General features: G+C 51.9%; 1 protein-coding gene across 2 annotated transcripts in view; it reads right to left on the bottom strand.

Moving 5' to 3' along the window:
- SLCO3A1 (solute carrier organic anion transporter family member 3A1) overlaps window positions 1-20,892 on the bottom strand; it is a 246,849-nt gene that overhangs the window by 183,667 nt on the left and 42,290 nt on the right. For both annotated transcript variants that reach the window (XM_036277812.1, XM_036277811.1), the window contains exon 2: window positions 4,733-5,198. In XM_036277812.1, the coding sequence (XP_036133705.1) occupies window positions 4,733-5,198 (466 nt within the window). The remainder of the gene's footprint in view (window positions 1-4,732; window positions 5,199-20,892) is intronic.

Here is a 20,892-nt window from a genome sequence, read left to right as displayed (position 1 = left end):
CCTAACACATCATAAGGACGGTCTCCCAGTGGCCATCCCGGTCCAGCCATGTGGGGGTACGGCGTCCACACTCTGGAGAGGGGAGCAGGACATGGATCACACCAGCTGCTCCGCCTCCGAAGTCTCAGCTCTGATCTGTGTCCAGCTCTCTGTCTGGCTTTGACACCCACACTCTCCATTTCAACAGCACTTCTGCCCTTGGCTTGAAGACACACAGCTCTTGTCCCACCTTCCTGGCTCCTGTGACTGTCACGTCCTGAAGTCCTCGGGCTGGCATGCCCCTCACCTGCACTTCACCCCCTGCACCATCCACCAGCCCCTCCCCCCACCCTTGTAAGTTACTAAGTTACCCTTGTAAGTTACTCAGCCTCCCAGAACTACAGCTTGCCTGCCGACTTCATTTATGACAGCAAACGTTCTAAACACCCAACAACAGAGGGACATTAAATATTAAGGTGTATATTCATGAAGGAATAGTAAGTACGCGGTAAAAATGTCACAGAAAAATATTTAGTGACAGAGAAAGGCTCATGCAATATTCACACAGAAATGAAACTGCAAACCACTGTTTATTATAAACGCATTTTTTTTTTTGAGTGGAAAAGAATACTAATGCACAGAGAAGGCTTTATATAACCATAAAGCGAGGAGTAATTATTTTCTAATTATTTTTTCTTTACACTTCCCAAGGTTCTCAGCCGTGTTAATACTTTTTAACTAAAAAACAAAGTTATTTTAAAAACCTTTAACACTCTCTTGGCTTGTTCCTCCTCCAAGAAAAAAAAAACAAAAACAAGACGACAACCCATTGATATAGCAATCTAACAAAAGGACACTGTGATGCTCTGGCCAGTGGCTCAGTGGTTTGGAGCATCGTCTCGAACATCCAAAGCTGTGGACTCTATTCCCTGTCAGATCACATACGTAGGTTGCGGGTTCGATCCCCAGTCGGGGCGCATGTGGGAGGCAACCAATCAGTGTTTCTCTCCCACATCGATGCTGCTCTCTCTCTCTCTCTCTCTCTCTCTCTCTCAAATCAATCAACATATCCTGGGGTGAAGATTAAAAAATTAATAAGAGGACACAGTGATTCCAGGACATTTGGCATTTATTCTTGCCTACAATACAACAAGCCATGTTTTGAACTTGGAGAAAACTGGGCTCAGGGAAGGTCACAACTTGGACTAGTTGCATGAGTGGCCTCCCAAAGGGTCAGTGCTTGGACCCCCATCGACTGGCTTCCACTGCTACTCTGCCTGCTCCGTGCTTCTAGGAAGAGTGAGCGCCACGTGTCACCCCCAGGTCACTGCGCAGCCACGCCATGAGGCTTGGCTCCGCGCTGTGCCCGAGTGACAAGCCTGCCAGCTGAGCTGCGACCCCATTCACTGGGTTCTGTCCCCGGGGAACGAGCTCCCTTGGCTCCCTGCCCACGCTGGAGAGAAGAGACTGCAGCCAGGCAGACCAGCCCCTTGTGAATGGCCCACGGAGGAATCTAGGACTTTGGCAGGGGCTCGGCCACAAGCGGCCAAAGCAAATAGTCGTTTGGTGGAAAGCATCGGCGTGGTTGCAGTGGTTCGACGACACAGCCAGAGACGGGCACAGGGCAGCCACCTGGTGGGGCAGGCGCCCGGGGCAGGTCTCGGCACACGGGCCTTGCAGCAGAATCACTGCTGGTTCCCGTCCCCTTCCTTGCTGACACCAGAGTCAGCTGTGAACAACCGGACACACACAGGATTTCTAATCCTTTCGGTCTTCAACCCGCACTCACGTTTCAGGCACAGGACCAGACGACGGACCGCCGGCCTCTCTGTCTTAACCAGCTTCCCAGGAGCCGGAGCCCGGCGGGCACTGCTGTTCCGCCCCAGTGCGCACACATTTACACCCACGGACCCGGCGCCAGTCCCTGCAGACTCTCCTCCTCTCTGCAGGGAGTTAAGAGGCCTTAATTCATATCGATTCTGCTCAGTGGGTGCCTCCGAATACCTCCCAAAGCAAATTTAGCGGCTTCGGGAACTGGCTCCCTACTACGGCAGACAAATGCTAGCGTAGTCTCGTGGTCACTAAATGCTTTTTCACGACCTGTACGAAAAAGGAATGAACGGTTGTGTTCTGCAAATACAACGGCCTTCTTACATTGCTCCTGGAGAATTCAAACCATGCATGTAGCACCAAAGGCCACCCGGCCACCTACTCAGGCCAGTCGCCCAGAAGGCTTGCTCCCTGCTGTTCCCCGGAAACAAACACCCCTGAAACCAGCAGAGAGACACCCAGAGGGTCCATCTCCATTTGCTCTGGAAATGGGCCAGATGGACCCGAGCCACCGAGGTGCCATGCACCATGCAAACAGCAGATGATCTCTGACTGCTTAACTACCACACAGGAAAAGGACTTCCAAGTAGAAATTGGACCGAAACATCCTTCCTAACAAAGACTCATGGCAAATCCCACAGATGAGGGCTCAGAACGACAAAGGGCCCCTCTCCCCCAAACCAAAACGCCCCCTCATCCTAAAGCTTTGCACACACAAACCAGGCCCCGCCTCAGTGCAGGGAGAAGCCACAGCCCGTGGGCAGGGCAGACGTGCAGAGGAGGTTTCTGAGCCCGCCGCGCTGGGCAGGATGCCCTAAGCAGACATGATTCAGCACCGCCGGGACTCGAGGAGGGATGCTGGGGAGACATTTTTCTCCTTAATTCTATCATCAGAGATAAGAACTCAACTTCTCACTCTCCGTTCCCTTCTCTGGGCTCTGATTTATCCACTTGCTGTTATCACTGCCTGAAAACATCTCTTCCCGAGTCCCAGAGCGACATCCGTCAAGTCAGAGGCCAACTGTCCTGCTGGACCTCAGGAGACTGTTTTGGATCCAGGCTGTGGCTCAGGTCCTGGTCTGCAACAGTGTTACATGGAGTGGCTTCCACTCAAGCTTTAAAAGTAACAAAATGTCCGGCTGTGTGGCTCAGTGGTTGAGCGTCGACCCAGGCACCAAGAGGTCGCTGGTTCGATTCCCAGCCAGGGCACATGCCCAGGTTGTGGGCCCGATCCCCAGTGGGGGGCATGCAGGAGGCGGCCAATCGATGTTCTCTCTCGTCGATGTTACCATCTCTCTCTCCTTCTCCCTTCCTCTCTCTCGAAAATCAATAAAGAAAAAAACAAGTGTTTCAGTAACCGAATACACACGATTACCTTAGACCCCTCTCCCCAGCCTCAGACACAATCATGGAAGCCCCGAACCACATGGAGAGGGACTGGCCGTCTCTGTCCTGACCAGTCCTTTCTTCTACTCTGTGTTCCAAGGTCAGGTCATGACCAGGCTCACAGGTACCCCCGTCCTCACCCTGAGCCTGTCCACAGAAGGCCAGCACGTATGTCTGCAACACATCTGTTCACCAAAAGCACTTCCCGCATAGCTGGGCGGGAAAGGCACGGATTGAAATCCACACTCGGGTGCGTAACACCTCCAGACCCTCTCGGCTCTGAAAATCTGGGCAGCGGATGCTGGAGGCTTGGCAGATAGGACACTTTGTGTCAGATTCAATTCAAATTCTATGGTGACCCAAACCTCCGTGTGATGATGAACTTTGTATTTCAAAGCGCACAGCTTTCTGGGAGGCACAAAGCTTCCGCCCGTAGAGGTAACGTTTTCAAAGCTTAGCACTCAGTGACTGGGGATGTCTCACGCAGTCCAACAGCTTGTGGGAAGCAAAATTATACTTGGTCCACGAGGGATGGAGATGCCGGGCAGGCCAGCCCTCGCCATACAAATGGCCTTGCAACAGGACCCAGAAGCAGTGACTGATGACCGATGTGTCCCTGCCACCTTGCATTGAGCAGGTGTTCCTGTTTGCTCTAAGGGTGATTCAACTTAGATAGTTCTTTCTTTTTTTTTTTTAATCCTCCCCCAAAGACATTTTTGCATTTATCTTCAGATAGAGTGGGAGGTAGAGAGGGAAAAGAGAGAGAGAGAGAAACATCGATGTGAGAGAGACACATCGAGTGGTTGCCACTCACACAACCCCAACTGGGGCCAGGGACAAACTGCAACCGAGGTACTGCCCTTAGCGGGAACCGAACCCGGGACTCTCTGGTCCGCGGGCCGACGCTCTAACCGCTGAGCCAAACCAGCCAGGGCATGACTTAGATATTTCTTAACCCCATGTCTCAAAGCCTTCCATCCTTCCAGGATAAAAGATCAGAAACTCATCCAGTGCAAAGTAATGTTTAAAAATTCACACGTCCCTTATCTCTCCCCAAATACCCAGTTCCAACATATATCCCAGGTCCAGGAAAAATTACTCAAAACCTCCAACTTTGAAGGACACCAAATGCCAACACATAGACCCCCAAGTCTGCCCTCATGGCTAATGACAGACAGAAGAAAGTCCACACACACAGTAAACATTAATCTGCTCCTGACCATGTCTTCCCTCTCGAGGTCTGTTCCTGGTCTCACACAACAAAGCCTCAATTCTGCTGGGGTACAACCACCTACCTGGGGAGCTTTTCAAACACACGTCACGCCCTGCACCCCGAGACTGGACCAACCGCACCAGATTTTCTGGGGTGCAACTCAGACATCAGCTTTCAAAATCCCCGAGTTTTGAAGCCGAGTCTGAGAACAAGGCTCCGGCGAAATACAAAGTTCATGGGCCCACCTGTCCTTCCTTTGTCACGTGCCCTGGTTACTAACAGCACAGGAAGCAAAGAGAACCACACCCCTGGGGCTGCTCCTACCTATATAGAGCGAGGAGTCCTTCCTCCGCACGTGGTCGTCGATGTAGGAGACACCCAGAGGCTGCACGGGGGTAGCACCGATGCCCAGGAGCACCTGGGCCCCAATCAGCAGCAGGTACATCATGTTGGTGGTGGTCCGGCTGCGGCAGATGAGGTCAGGGTCGGGCCCGTCGTCGCGGCCCGTGCCGTTGGCGGCGCAGAAGTCACGGCCCTCCGCGCCCCAGCGGATCTCGCCCGCCTCGTACTTGTACTGGTGGGTCAGGAACTCGGGCAACGCGGACAGCAGCGCGCCCAGGGCCATGACGATGCCCCCGCAGCCGATGAGGCGTGGCCGGTGCCCGCGGGCCCCGAAGTAGCTCACGAAGAGGATGAGCGCCAGGTTCCCGATCTCGAAGCTGCTGGCGATGACGCCCACGTCGGCACTCTGCAGGTTGAACCTCCGCTCCAGGGTGGTCAGCACGCTCACCTGCAGGCGCAAAGCGAGACCCTGCTGTCAATCCCGGCGGACACCACGGGGGAGGCCCCCTCTGGCCTCTCAGCCCACCCACCTGGAGGTTTGTACCAGATGCAAAAAGACACCTGGTAGGTGCAAGGTGCTTTGTTGTTGTTTTTTAATTTTTTTTCTTTATTAATTTGAGAGAGAGAGGAAGGAAGAGGGAGAGAGAGAGAGAGAAACACTGATGAGAGAGAACATCGATGGGCCGCCTCCTGCATGCCCCCCACTGGGATCGGGCCCACAACCTGGGCATGTGCCCTGACCGGGAATCGAACCGGCAACCTCCTGGTGCAGCGGTCGACGCTCAACCTCTGAGCCACACCAGCCAGGCTGTGCAAGGTGTTTTCAACCTGAAGAGTCCGACAGACATTTACTTAGTAGGAGAACCTTCATTACACGCTTCAAGAATTAACTTTCTCACTGACAAAGAAGTTTTTCTTGGCCCCTTTCCATCCTGAAAGGTTCTGTCTCTACTCAGGAAGCACAATTTCCCCGACTCCATAGCAATTTAGGGCCCAAACATCCTGTCAAAGTCCAGCAGGCCTCGGCTTACATGCCCCCAACCACGGCCTGTTTATTTACAAAACCCACTCTGGGAGGGCACCGAAGCCAGGAGCTTCTCACCAGGAGGTCGGCTTAGCTAAAGAAATAAAAGGCAACAAAACCCCGGCAAAATGGACGAGGTAGATAAGCTCATTAGGATAATCATTAGCACGTCACTGTCTTTTTTTAAATGTTTTTATTGATTTTTTAGAGAGAGAGGAAGGGCGAGAGACATAGAAACATTAATGTCAGAGAGAAATATTGATCGGCTGCCTCCTGCACGCCCCGCACTGGGGATCGAGCCTGAAACCCAAGCATGTGCCCTGATCGGGAATCAAACTGGGACCTCTCAGTCCATGGGAGGATGCTCAATCCACTGAGCCTCACAGGCCAAGCAACTGTCCACTTTCTCCTTTTTTTTTTTTTTTTATCCTCACCCGAGGATATTTTTCCATTTTTTGTACAGATAGAGTGGGAGGGAGAGAGAGGAAGGGAGAGAGAGAGAGAAACATCGACGTGAAAGGGACACATCGAGTGGCTGCCACCCGCACGACCAACCAGGGCCGGGGACAAACTGCAACCGAGGTACGTGCCCTTAGCGGGAACCGAACCCGGGTCTCTCCGGACCGCAGGCCGACGCTCTAACCGCTGAGCCAAACTGGCCAGGGCTACTTTCTTCTAGAAATTTCCCAACAAGGGAGGTGTCCCTGGAGGCCGCCAGGCAAATACGTTGCTGACTGATCCATGCCCTCTAGCCCTACCCGGGCCGCTCAGACAGAGTATTTTTATGATTTCCCCCACCTCTGCATTCTTATCGGCCTTACATTTGTTTAACAGATATTTACTGTTGGTCCAATAATGCCCTAGATACAAAAGATAAACCAAGAAGAGATGATCTGGCCTCCATATGCCACCTAGCAGAAAGGTGCACATGGACCCAACTACAACACAAGGCGAGTGGGTGTTACATTCATGATGGGACTGTCACACCGGGGGGGGGGGGGGGGGTCAAGAGGAGATGCTTTCTTTTTAGGCTTCTTGAAGAGGAGAGAAAATACAAATGGCCCTTCTCTCGTCCTGTCTGCGGGGTCCACACAAGGTATTATAAGCAAGACAAGAGTTCCTGTCTTGGGAGCCTGGCAGCCCTAGCTGGGTAGTGAAAAACTACCCAGCAAAGGAACTGGGGAGAGAAAACAGGGTGGCATGATTCAGTGATGGAAGGGAAAACAGCAGGCAAGGTGGGTTGGGGACAAAGAAGAAGCAGCCACAGAAGCCGTCCTGGAGCAATTAGACAACCTGGTCATGCCTGGGTCCACCCTGACTCTGTGACCTTGGACAGGACACCCCATGCGTCCACCTTCCCATCTGTAAAACGGGGATACACGTGCTACCGCTCAGGGCTGGTGCCAAGAGCAAAGAACACATGTGTAAGCACCAGATGAGGGTTAGCTGTCACCATTATCATGTACCTGTGGTCACCAGGGAACATCAAAGGTTCTTCAGGCACAAGGGTGGCATCAGGTACGGACCGTCTGGATGATGAAGAGTGGAAGAGTGAAGAAGAGAATGCAGGCAGAGAAAAAGGCTGGACTATTCTTTTTTATTTTTATTTTTGTTTTTTTATCCTGGAGGATATTTTTCCATTTTTTGTTCAGATAGAGTGGGAGGGAGAGAGAGGAAGGGGGAGAGAGAGAGAGAAACATTGACGTGAAGGGACACATCGAGTGGCTGCCACCTGCACAACCAACCAGGGCCGGGGACAAACTGCAACCGAAGTACGTGCTCTTAGTGGGAACCGAACCCGGGTCTCTCTGGACCGCAGGCCGACGCTCTAACCGCTGAGCCAAACTGGCCAGGGCAAGGCTGGACTATTCTTAAGAGCAGACAGAAGAGGTCCCGAGTCAATGCAGTGGCCACGGACATGAACAGGAGAATCTGAGCAGGGAAGAGGAAGAGTTACCTATTTGGGGGGAGGGCGTTGTTAGGAAAAGACTCCATAGATCCAGACTTCCTCCAAACGGATAGACATGTACAGGTGTCCACACCCACGGGTCCGCAACCTCCCCACATTGCCCAGGCGCAGGTGCTCCCTGCCCTCTGTGTACACCTGTGATGACCAGCACACCTCTGTTCTATTTGCCTTTATTATAAAAACGAACAGCAGCCCTGTGATCCTTCTCAGCCTTACTTCCAACTCCACACATTCGAACAGACTCCTGTGGCCCTGAGGTTCCTCATGCGCTGAACATTTCTGACCAGTCGGTCTGGGAGAAGCCTGGGCCCTGGGGCTCATTCGAGACCGCAGAAGATTCTGTGAGCGGCTCAGCGCCAACACAACACACGTGCTCAGCCCTCTAGCACTGGTCCTGGGGGATCTCCACAGAGCATGTTCTAACAGGGGCACAGGCTCCCCCATCCGTGACCGACGACAGGACATCAGTCACCTGCATTCCAATTCTGATTCCCCCTCCCACTGTGCTTCCTAACCCGGTCCAGGCCAGCTCACAGCTCAGTCAGCCCTAGTTATGTGGCTACATTATTATTTTTCAAACACCGAGTATTTGCAGTTGTCCAGACAAGAAACGCAGCGAGCCCTGGTCTCACGAAAATGGCTTTCAAAGACTCCCCCAAAGTTCTGAAAGCTCAGGGTGAGTAAGACAAAGGCTTTGTGGATCTACCGCGTTCCTTCCTAACACAAACAAGCATGATGGACTATGTGCTCCAAGAGGCTTGTAACAGGTCATGCAGGGTTGGAGGGGACCCCAAGGAAGGGAGCCTCACGGCCTGGGCGGTGGGGGCTTCGGGGTTTCACCCAGGCCTTTGTGGGGAGTCTTGAGAGATGCCAGATGCAGAAACAAACAGACACATCCACAGGCAGGGTCCGCTGAGCACATGAGTCACTTCGAGCAGTCTGGAGGGACTGCAGCCTGGTGACCTCCCCCACGAGAGCAAAGGACAGCAAAAGTGGCAGGAAGGGTCAGCAGGTGGGACAGGTTGGAGCAGGAGCCCTATTCCATTTCCGTCAGGAGGCTTAACGACACATAAACTTGGCAGCGTAGCGGGAACATGACAACCACGCCGTGTGAGCAGGTGCGCCCTGTCATAAAATATCGCACAGGTATGGACATTTACAATGACAGATAAGGGTACAGGGACAGAGACAGCTGTGGGCAAAAGGAAAATAATCAGCCCTTTCACAGAGGCTCCTGTCCCTGCAGCACCCCCTGCAGGGGGGTGACAGGAGGGAGGAGGGTCTTTACCTCCCTGACTCAGCCTCAGGGACCCCCGCCTGGCCCCTGCGTTGTGTATCAATGAGATCGGAGGCTAATGTCTTCAGCCACTTAAAACACAATTTGGAGAAGACGGACTCATTAAGTAGGCAGGAGGCCACGAACCTCGCTCATGGCTTTTCTGGGGTCACCAACAACCATGGCTGAGAAGACACAGGCTGGACGAACAGCATCTTTACTTCACGGGTAACAGAACTGACGGAAAACGTCTTGATCAGCACAGACCAAGGAGACAAAAGTCCTGGAGGAAAAGAGGAAGTGTCCCTGCCCTGTCCCGAGTGAACACAGAGTTATTAGGGAAAGAACGTGATGTTTATAGTTTAACGCAGGAGCTCCAAACCAGGGAGCGCCACTCTGCTCTGGGAGAGTCCAACAGAACCACGTGGGGGACCAGAGGGGAGGGACAGAGCCTTTGTGACTACAAAGCGGGAAGACCCGGTGGCGGCCAGTAGGGCTTATCTCGCAGGGGGAGGGCAGGTGCTGCCTGGGACCAGCTTGCTTGCAGGCAGTCAAGGTTGGAAGGACACTCCCGGTTCCGTGATGGCCGCTGACCAGGCGGACACCAGTTCAACTGACTGCGAAGGGGAATCGGGGTATATCCCTCTGTGACCTTACAATCAGGTTTCCGTTTTTATTATTTTTTTAATCCTCACCCGAGGATATTTTTACATTTATCTTCAGATAGAGTTGGGGTGGGGAGAGAAGCTTGGATGTGAGAGAGACACATCAAGTGGTTGCCACCCACACGACCCCAACCGGGGCCAGGGACAAACCGCAACCGAGGTACGTGCCCTTGGCCAGAATCAAACCCGAGACTCTTTGGTCTGCGGGCTGACACCCTGACCACTGAGCCAAACCAGCGAGGGCTACCATCAGGTTTCTATTAACCACGATTCAAAAACAAAGAAAGGGGTTTGCATCCCAACGTCTCCTGGAACACCTGGTGAAAATCGATTCCCCAACCCTCAGATGAGGTCCGGGAGTCTGAGGTTTTATAAAGCTCCGGGGGTCTCCGATGCCCACCGGGGGCTGAGGACCCCACCACTGGCACTGCAGGGGTCCACGCATGTACTCACCATCCACACAGAGCTGTGGTTCCTTCAGCGGCAGCAGAGTCACCAGCGGCTGTGGGCCTGTGTGGTTCCGACCTCAGAGCTGGTGAATGGGCGGGTCTGGAACGGGTCTAAGTTCCCAGGTGCTGCTGCTGCTGCTGCTGACTGGGGGCCAGGCTGTGAGAACCGCTGCTCCCCTGCACCCCCTCTCTACAACACACCCATCCCACTCAAGATTAAAGAGCTTGCGTCTTATAAATCAGATGCCAATTGAAAACACCTGTCACTTCCAGAGCCTGGAGAAACGCTGTCCCGTGTGGGGAAAGGAGGTTGCTTTGAAAGGCTCAGCTCTTAGGGTACCTGAAGTATGGCCGGGCCACCTGCAGAGACGGGGGTCCAGCCCACGTGGGGGGCTTGTCAGCCGTGCTATCACAAATGTCACAAGCTAGGAGGCACCAGAGACCAGGTACAAATGAGCCCTGCTCACCTTGCAAATGGTCGGCGCTATCAGGACCTCCTAGAGAAGCCAATTTCTTAAGAGCAGCACCTGAAGCTCGGATTGCTCTCATGAGCCCCTCCCGCTTTATTCTGTCTCACACAGCAGGCCGGGGCCTGAGCAGAATCACCTGGGACGCTTTTGCTCCACCCCAGCACCTCCTCCCCCCACACTGCCGCCAGGACTCTGATATACCTGCGAGAGCTGGGCCCTGGGGATGAGCGCTTCCAAAGCTCCCGAGATGACTCCAATACACAGGCCGCTAGAGCTGTGTGTGTGCACAGACACACGCGTGGACACCGCAGAGCGACGCACCTGCCTGGATGTTTGCAACAGTGCAACCTGGTCACACCAGTGTGGCATCGGAGCAGGGGAGCCTCAAGTTCAAATCCACCTTTGACAGATCGTGGGTACGGCGTACACACGTACATGACGGTGCAACTTCAGTGCCTAGGATGTATCCACTTTGTGCATTTTTTTGCATCTATTTTAAGCCTTCATTTTAAAATATTTTTTATTTTTTAAATAGGTTTTTTTATTGACTTTTTTTTAGGGAGAGAGAGAGGGAGAAACATCGATGTGAGAGAGAAACATCCATCGGCTTCCTCCTGCATGCCCCCCTCCAACCTGGACATATGCCCTAGCCAGGAATCGAACCAGGACCTCTCAGTCCACGGGACGATGCTCAATCCACGGAGCCACACCGGCTAGGCTAAAAATATTTTCTAAAGGCAGAAAAATCTAGCTTGGACAGCACCAGTCTAAGTCAATCACTCTGAGCCTGTTTCCACATGGGCGCAGCGGACCAACAACACTGGGGTGAGTGTTACGTGAACACAGGTGGCACACAGTAGGCGCACAGCGAGCTGCCCTCTTCCCTGGGGTCCATACTCTGCGACTCCCAGTTCCACTCCGCACACAATGCCTGCTCCGCGGCACACGCGCAAACCCTAACTGTGACAGCGAGACCGCCTGGCCTGTGGTGGTTTACGTCTAAGGAGAGCAGACAGACACAATCATATAGCAACACCTCCTCTACCACGGGACATGTGATCCAGTGGCAGAGGGCTCGCGAGAAACATGTCGGAGATGACGACATGGATGAACTGGACTGTAACACATCTGGGGCGACCCCAGAGCACAGCTCGCCGGCACGAGGAGGCTGGGCCTAGCGGAAGGAAAGGTCAGACAGCCCCCGGGGAAAGTAAAGACCTTTGGACCACAGACCGCTGCAGAAGTCGCAGGCTGAGGTCCGCCCTTGACTTGGAAGTCAGTGGGGAGCTGAGGGAGGTTCTTGGGCAGGAGCCATGTATCAGTTACATTTTCCTGGCATTGCTGCAAAGTCCGGAGTGAGGAGAAACTGCCCGGGCAGCTATTCCCACAGTAGTGCTGAGAAATGAGGCTTCAGACCGTCAAAGAAGGGCGTCTGTGTGAGATATGCCTCTTACTTTTTTTTTCCTTTATTGATTTGAGAGAGAGAGAAACAGGGAGAGGGAGAGAGAGAGAGAAACATCGATGAGAACATCGATTGGCCACCTCCTTTCACTGGGGATCGGGCCCACAACCTGGGCATGGGCCCTGACCGGGAACCGAACCAGCAACCTCTTGGTGCCTGGGTCAACGCCTCAACCACTGAGCCACACCGGCCGGGCAGAGATGCCTCTTAAATAAGACACGTCTGCTCTGCAGGGCATGAGACATAACAGAGGCCGGCAAGGCTGCCCCTTGGGATCTGCAAGAAACTGCAGCCCTTGAACCACATGCCCAGCAGCAGGGCCCGTGTCAGGAGCAGCCCCGGGAGATGTCAACCCCGGTTAAAACTGTCATCACACCAAGGACCCAGGGTGCTGGAGCAGGGTGGGCTCCCTTTTCCGGTAAAGGGGCGGAGAGTTAATAGTTGAGGCTTCCAGGCCACAGGGACAGTACCAGCTATTGGACAAAAGCAGCAATATGCAAATGAGGGGCCCATCTGCGCTCCAATCAAACGCGAACAGAAACGAGCCCTGGGCTGGATCTGGCCGCGAAGAAATCGTGTTCCTCCTGTGCCTGGAATGACAACGCTGGGCACTTACAACACGTTTTGAGAGACTCCTGCTGCTGATACAAAAAGTATTCCAGGCACAAGGCTAATGCACGTTCGTTTGTTTCTGTAGTCCATCGACAGAATGTGTCAGCCCATTTCCATTTCTTCCTTGATGGGCCACAGACCTGTCCCCTTCGCCCCTGGAGCCCAGACAGCACTGCCCCCCTGGACGAAGCCACAGAAGCAATTTCATCCTGGGTGGCACACGGTGTGGTTTTGTTTCTCATCTGAACAGAGGCTCCTTGAGGAAGCCCAGGCCCGGGCAACGGGCACACACCATGCGTTCAGGTGTGGTTCCCGAACCCAAGTTCGCAGAATCAGATAGAAGAAGGTACGAAGACCAGGTAGCAGAAGATGACACAGAAGCACCTCCCACAGTTGCCCTGGTGGCAAACAGGTCCCCAGCCTGGCTCACAGGTCAGCTGGGAAGGAGAGACGGTAGTCAATGTCACTGTATTTCGGGTGGGATGATTTAGCCTGTATTATGACCATGTGATAGAAACATGGGTGTAAATTCACAGCCGTTTTTCTTTTCCTTTTTTAAAATGTCTTTATTGATTTTTTTTCCCCCCATCATCCGAGGACATTTTTCCATTTTTTGTTCAGATGGAGCGGGAGGGAGAGAGAGGAACAGAGAGAGAGAGAAACATCGATGTGAAGGGACACATCGAGTGGCTGACACCCGCACGACCAACCAGGGCCGGGGACAAACTGCAACCGAGGTACGTGCCCTTAGCGGGAACCGAACCCGGGTCTCTCGGGACTGCAGGCCGACGCTCTAACCGCTGAGCCAAACCGGCCAGGGCTTTATTGATATTTTTTAGGGAGAGAGAGAGATAGAAACAATCAATTGAGAGATACATCGATTGGCTGCCTCCTGCACGCCCCCTACTGGGGATCGAGCCCACAACCCCGGCATGTGCCCTGATTGGGAATCGAACCGGGACCTCTTAGTCCATGGGACGATGCTCAGTCCACTGAGCCACATCGTTTTTCTTTAAAAGCCAAGTAAGAATGACACGGAGGATTTCTCATGTAGCCCACATTGAGGGCATCAGTATGTAAGAGGGCGCGGAAGGAGGGCCAGATAGAAACCAGGAGACTGAGCGTCACACACTAGGTGGAACCTTAGGCGCCTGTCATTCCTTTTTCCTGTGTGCCACACGGAGGTGACATGTGACCTCACAGTCCGCCACACGGTTCAGAGGAGGGGGCCGTGCCCTGGGCAACATTCACCACGGGGTCTGCAGTTACGACAGGGGTTGCACACGTGCGACGTGGTCTTGCTGATCCTTGCAACAGGACCCTGGGAACCCACCAGCTGTCCCTGGACCCGGCTCTTGAACAGAGAGAGGCACCATCACTTCGTCTGATCATCCTGAGAGGGAGCATCTCCGCTGGCCCTCCTTAGAGACGTCTCATCGCCTGTCTCTGAGATTTGGTCTCTGTCATTTCCTGCATCTTTCTCAGACTCTTTCCCCCTCTATATCCCGTTTCTTAGTTTCTCTCATCCATCTATTCTCCCAGTAACTCTGCTCTCTGAACGGCCCTACAGGAACATCGGAAGCACATTTTTTACTCTTCTGCAGTTAGCGAACTCTTATATTCAATTCATTCCACCAGAACGTGTAACATCTTAGGATTCTCTTCTTTTAAAAATGAAATCTAAATTTAATTGCTGCCTACTTATAAATCTCACGATTGATTCTTCTCTGGAGCTCAGTGGTCCATGGTAGAACAACAAAAATTCTCCATCTCTACTTGGTGCAACTAATATCATTTTCCTCCACTCAGTTACGGAGCTGTGCCTTTTTACATCAGAAACTTTGACGGCAGGCTAACTATTATTAATAGTTTGTGTTTACCATCTTTCCCACAACAACTCCGGACGATTTTTCAATTCACAATTTACGTGCCGGCAGATGTCGTCCATCACGGAAACTTCAAGAACAAGGGGAATGAAATGATTTCCGCAGCATTCAACAGAAATGCAGAGGCGGCCAGACACAGTCCTGAGAAAGAGATTTCTGTCTCACGCACCAACGATTGATGGGCACGCGCTCCCCAGGCTGAACTATTTTCACGGAATTGGGCTTCTCCATATGCCCTAGGGCCCGGGCTTACAGTCAGATAAACTCAAAAACCCTACACTGAGCGCCTGCCCCGTGCCAGGAACTAATCCAGGGGCTGGGGTTACCCTCAACCAACTCACAGTGTAACAGAGAGGATGACTCTGAAGATGACCAGTTGGCACAAAGGGTGAACAGAGTTCCCCCTTCCCAGAACACAGAGAAGCACCATCACTGCTGACCTTAGGGAGATGCCCTGACCCAGACGGTGGAAGACACACTGGCCACTGGTCACTGTCCTCTTTCCTGTCTTACCTCTCAAACCCATCCCCACTTGATTCTCTGCTTAAAACTCCCTGGTGACGCCCTCTGCCATCTGGAAAAGCCACGCTCCTCGTCTTGGGGTGACGGACAGGCCGAGATCTGCCCGTATTCTGCCTCTCGCCAGCCTCCTGCGGCAACCTGATCCCTGTGTGTCCACTCCTGCCCTGGCCTGGATGTCCCTCATCCCCTGGCCTTCAGATGGGCCAGCACACCACCTGTCCCTCTTCACTCACCTCCGAAACCCTTCCTTACCTGGCAGCAGGCAGTTCAAAGCCCACCTCCTCCGTGAATCCTCCCTGCCACCAGCTTCTCCCAGGCAGCCGCGTTCTTGACACAGACGCCCACGCGGCTGTCGTTATCTGACATGTCTGGCGACCCTCGTGAAGGCGGAAAGCCTCCTGAAGGCCAAGGCTGTCTTTTTACGCCTACAGTCCCGCTCGCCAGGTCGCTGCGGACAGCTGTGCGGGACACACGTTCTCGCCAGACATGTCCCACCCAGGTGATGCGCGGGGACTGAATTCAGGCCATACTACGTTCACGGCAGCTGTGGCCACTGGGAGGACAAGGACCAGTGTCCACGGGCACAACGGCTCTGTACTGAGGGACAGCAGCCTGGGTTGGTGAACACAGCTGCCCAGGGGCCCCTCCCTTGGTGCAGGTACTTAACCAGGCAGCCTGCCTGAGCTGCTCTGTCCATCCCTGGAGGTGCCAGACGCAAGGAAACTTCTGCAGTGGTAGCAATTGTGCTGAACTAAATGTTTGGCAACGCAAGTGTGCAGACCTGGTCTGGAACTCAATCTGGCAGTCCCTGGGGCCGGGAGGGAGACACACATGAACCCAGGACCAAGGCTGCCCAACAGACGTTTGGCTTCAACAAGGCACAGGGCCATCTGTTCTCCGTCTCCTGAGGTCCGTGCCCCTCGCACCTGCGGTTACTCTGAGCGCTGCCTTCACTCCATCTGGATGCCCAGCATCGTTCCGTAAAGATGATCTGAGGCCCTGGCCGGTCTGGCTCAGCGGTTAGAGCGTCGGCCTGCAGACCGGAGAGACCCGGGTTCAGGTCCCGCTAAGGGCACGTACCTCGGTTGCAGTTTGTCCCTGACCCCGGTTGGGGTCGTGTGGGTAGCAGCCACTCAATGTGTCCCTTTCACATGGATGTTTCTCTCTCTTCCTCCCTCCCTCCCTCCCCCTCTATCTGAAGAAAAATGCAAAAATGTGCTCAGGCGAAGATAAAAAAAAAAAACAATAAAAAGATGATCGGAGGCTCAGATGAGCTGACTACATGCAAGGCACCCAGCCAAGAGCATAGTGGCTAAAGTCCTAAATAAGACAGAGACCTCCACAGAACTGATAATGAGAGCTAATATACAGTTTGCCAAGCACTGCTCCTATAACTCAAAGTACATTAATCCATTCCATCCCTACAACTACCCCATTAGATAGGGACATTATTATCATCCCCATTTTACGGATGAGGGCACCTCATCCCAGAGGTTAAGTAACTTGATCAAGGTCTTGCAAGTAGCAGATGGTGCGGCCAGGGTTCAAGCCCAGATAATATGATGGTAAAGTCCATATTTTTTTTTCCTATTTTTTTTTCTTTATTGATTTTAGAGAGAGAAGAAGAGAGAAGGAGAGAGAGAGAAACATTGACTGGCCGCCTCCTGCATGCTCCCCACTGGGACTCGGGCCCACCACCTGGGCATGTGTCCTGACCAGGAATCAAACCGGTGACCTCTTGGTGCATGGGTCGACGCTCAACCACTGAGCCACACCGGCTGGGCTACAGTCCGTATTTTTAACTGCCACAAGCCTTTTCCTCTCTAGAAGATGGATAAAGAAAAATGGGGCTAGAACAGCAGTGTGAGAAGCTGAGAAAATCCTCTCTTCAAAGAACAAGGATTAAACAACACAAAACTATAAAAACAACCATTTCAAGACTCTGGAAATGAACTAAAATATACAACACATTCAGGAGCATTTATTCATGAAAACCTTCTGAACACTCTGCTAACAACGGTGGGAATTGGGCTCCTCCCCTCACTTCCGGGCCCCTCCCCGTTGGGTGTCACAGCAGTTCTTCCAGACAAGCTGGCTGCGCAGACCAGCAGCCTCCATGGCTGGAGGGAGGCCACCTGGTTTGAAATGGAATGCGAAAAACCCCATGCTCAGTGGTGCTGTCAACCAAGAATTCTATACCCAGCAAAACTATCATCGGAAACTGAAGGCATAATAAAGATATTCCTGGGAAAACAAAGACTGGGAGAATTCATGGCCGGCAGACCTTCCTTGCAAGAAATACTAAATAAATCCCTTTAGGTGGAAAGGAAATGACATCACACAGTAATTCAAATAGACCCAGAAATATGCACTAAGAAATAAAGAGTGCCAGACGATGGGAATACATGGGTAAATACAAAAGACTGCATACGTATGTATTTCCTCTTAACTTCTTTAAAAGGTATGGGATTGCACGAAATGAACAATGCCTGGTTCAATTCAGAACACTTCGAGATGTAATACATATACAACAGCCCAAAGGATGGGAAAGAAACGGAGCTATACTGGGACAAAGTTTGCGTTTTTATGGGAAGTAAGGTAGTGCTGCTCAAAAGTAGACATTGATAACTTAAAATGAATAGTATAGCCCGGCCAGTGTGGCTCAGTAGATGGAGCATCATCCCGGTTCGATTCGAGGTCAGAACACATGCCGGGGTTGTAGGCTCCATCCCCAGCACGGGACATGCAGGAGGCAGCCGATCGATGTATCTCTCTCACATTGATGTTTCTATTTCTCTCTCCCTTCCTCTAACAAATCAATAAAAACCTTTTAAAAATGCATAGTACAGAAGCAATCACTATGAAAATAATTCAAAACATAGGGTGAGAAGGAATTAAATGAAACATGAGAAAATATCTATTCACCCCAGGAATTACATAATGACAGGGGTAAACCCAACCATATCAGTCTCCTAACAGAGCCCAAAATACACGAAGCAAAAATGGACAAAATGAGAGGAGAAATAAACAACCCAATGATAAGAGTTGTAGGTGTTACTACCCCATTCAATAATTGTTAAAACAACTAGACAGAAAATCAGTAAGGGTGAAGATGATTTGAACAACACTTTCTTCCAATCTTGTAACTCACGAATAAAATGACAACCCAATTTTAAAAACAGGCAAGTAATCTGAATAAACATTTTACTAAAAAAGACATACAAGTATCTCATGAGAATTTGAAAAGGTGTTCAGCATCATTAGCCTTTAGGAAAATGTAAATAAAAGTTACAAGGTTCGCCCTGGCCAGTTTGGCTCAGTGGTCAGAGCATGAGCCCTTGGACCAAAGAGTCGCAGGTTCGACTCCAGTCAAGGGCATGTACCTCGGGTGAAGTTCAGTCTCTGGCCCTGGTCAGGGTCGTGTGGGAGGCAGCCAAATAATGTGTCTCTCTCACATCGATGTTTCATCTCTCTCCCCCTCTCCCTTCCTCTCTCTCTAAAGTTAATAAAGAAAAAAAATTTAAATGGTACTAGAAATATTATCCAATGTAAATGAAAATGTATCCTCTGGAAAGACTATAATCTCCAGCTTCTAGAACGGGCATTTGCCTCTCGAGCTGAATACACAGCGTGGGGCAAGAGCCTAGCTCGGGACCAGAGAGCTGACAGCATGTTGCTCTGTGCACTGGTGACCCGGGGCCGTGGCTCCGCGTGATGAATGGTCAGCGGATGTATCCCCTGGGAATGCTGGAGTCCTATCATGTTAACCAGGTCACATTATCTCCCTTTGACTTCACGCTGAGAAAACAAGATGTGCTGAAAGACACACTGTCCCCAAAGCCGAGGACACCAGAAACACACCGTGAGCCCAGGCGTCCTGCATCTGACTCAGTGTCTGTTCGGTGAACTCTGTCTAGAGCAAGAACTTCTCCCCTGCTCAGCTGCACCTGGCCTGGCTCCCGCTTGTCCCCCCCTCCTCAAGCTTGTCATCACCCCGTGCAGGACGCCTGGACAGGTCAAAAACACAGGAGGTGGCCTTGCAATTGCAGGCCTCGGACATCCAGTTCCGACACTGTCCCCGGCCCACCGCTGCCAGGTCCTGGGCTTGGCACCGAGGAGCCAACCCATCCACTCGATGGCCAGTGTCCAGAGAGACTGACTCTCTCGAGATGCCAACCCCAGCATTGATATCAGCAGAGAAAACGCCCGAAACAGAGTGTGCCGGGCAATCGAAAGAGGCAAGATGAAGAAGATGGTCAGAAGTCAGGAGAAAGCTGTTGATACTTTGTAAGAGGTGTTGCAAGATCCAGCTTTTTTTTTTTGCATTTATCTTCAGATAGAGTGGGAGGGAGAGAGGAGGTAAGAGAGAGAGAGAAACATCGATGTGAGAGAGACACAATGACTGGTTGCCTCCCGCACAACCCTAACAGGGACCAGGGACAAACTGCAACCGAGGTACGTGCCCTTAGCGGGAACCGAACCCGGGACTCTGGTCCGCGGGCCAACGCTCCAACCGCTGAGCCAAACCGGCCAGGGATGATCCAACTTCATTATATTTTTATTTTGTTGTGAAAGCAACGTGATCTACCACAATGTCAAACAGTGTAGTAGGAACCTACCATCCTCCACTGTCAATTCTCACAAGTTTCCAGCTGTCTAGAAGGCATGCTTCTCTGTTTTCCAGAGCAGGTTCAAGATCAGAATAGTTACATACCTTTCGTAAGATCACGCAGCTAGGAAGGCGCAGAGACAGGATTTCAACCCAGAACTCTCTGGCTCCTAAGCCCGTGGGACATCCTGGCAGAATCGCATCACGGAGACATTTTCTGAGGACAATTCTGACCACTCTCTTACAAGATACAACCTACAGCGCATCTCATGTAAGGCTCACCCTTTTCCACGCTGGGAAGACTGTCCTCTGAAAGACTCTTATTCTGTTGGCAAAGCAAAGCTTGTTCAGCTTTGCGATGGGAACCGTCACTCTGAGTCCTCATGGAGAAAAGTGGGCTCTGGTTCACAGAATCCAAGGCAGAGAGGTGCAGATGCTTATGCCGGAAGCACGGTTACAAACACGAGAAGAGCCCCCGCCTTAATTCTAGGACCACGTTATAAACCAAAGATAGTTCATTAAGAGATCGCTGAGTCCACACCTGCTCTTGGTTTTAAGCACTATCTCTGGAGTTTGCTGTGATTCCATAAAGAGAGGAGAAACAAACAAACAAACAAACAAACAAAAGGGAATCGCAGCTGGTGTGGCTCAGTGGTGGAGCACAGACCCACGGACCAAGAGGTCACTGGTTCGATTCCCGGTCAGGGCACGTGCCCAGGTTGTGGGCCCGATCCCCAGTGGGGGACATGCAGGAGGCGGCCAATGGATGTTCTCTCTCATCGATGTTCCTATCTCTCTCTCCCTCCCCCTTCCTCTCTCTCTAAAATCAGTAAGAAAAAAAAATCTTTTTTAAAGAGCGGGAAAACAAACATCAGCAACTAAAGGAATAGGAATGAGGCTTCTTTGAAGAGTAAAAGCTCAGAGTGAGTGGCTTTACTGACTAGCTCCACCATCAGAAACAAGAGGTTATTGCTCCTTTCGACTAAGGTGGGTGGAGACATTCCAATATCTCCCGCTTTTACCGAGATTTAAAAAAAAAAAAATCCATGTGGGCTCTGAAGGAAAGGTCTGCATTTATTAGTGGTGAAGAACTTAATAAAAACGCAAACTAACACATGATAATGTAACCTGGAGTGACAAATACCACCGCATGTGGGAAATCAAAAGATTAGACAGAAGAAGACTGGAGCACTCGCGT

The sequence above is a fragment of the Molossus molossus genome, unplaced genomic scaffold, assembly GCF_014108415.1.
Source record: "Molossus molossus isolate mMolMol1 unplaced genomic scaffold, mMolMol1.p scaffold_m16_p_24, whole genome shotgun sequence".
Lineage (NCBI taxonomy): Eukaryota > Metazoa > Chordata > Mammalia > Chiroptera > Molossidae > Molossus > Molossus molossus.
The sequence above is the reverse complement of the archived record's forward strand: the minus strand, read 5'-3'. Positions and strand labels throughout refer to the sequence as shown.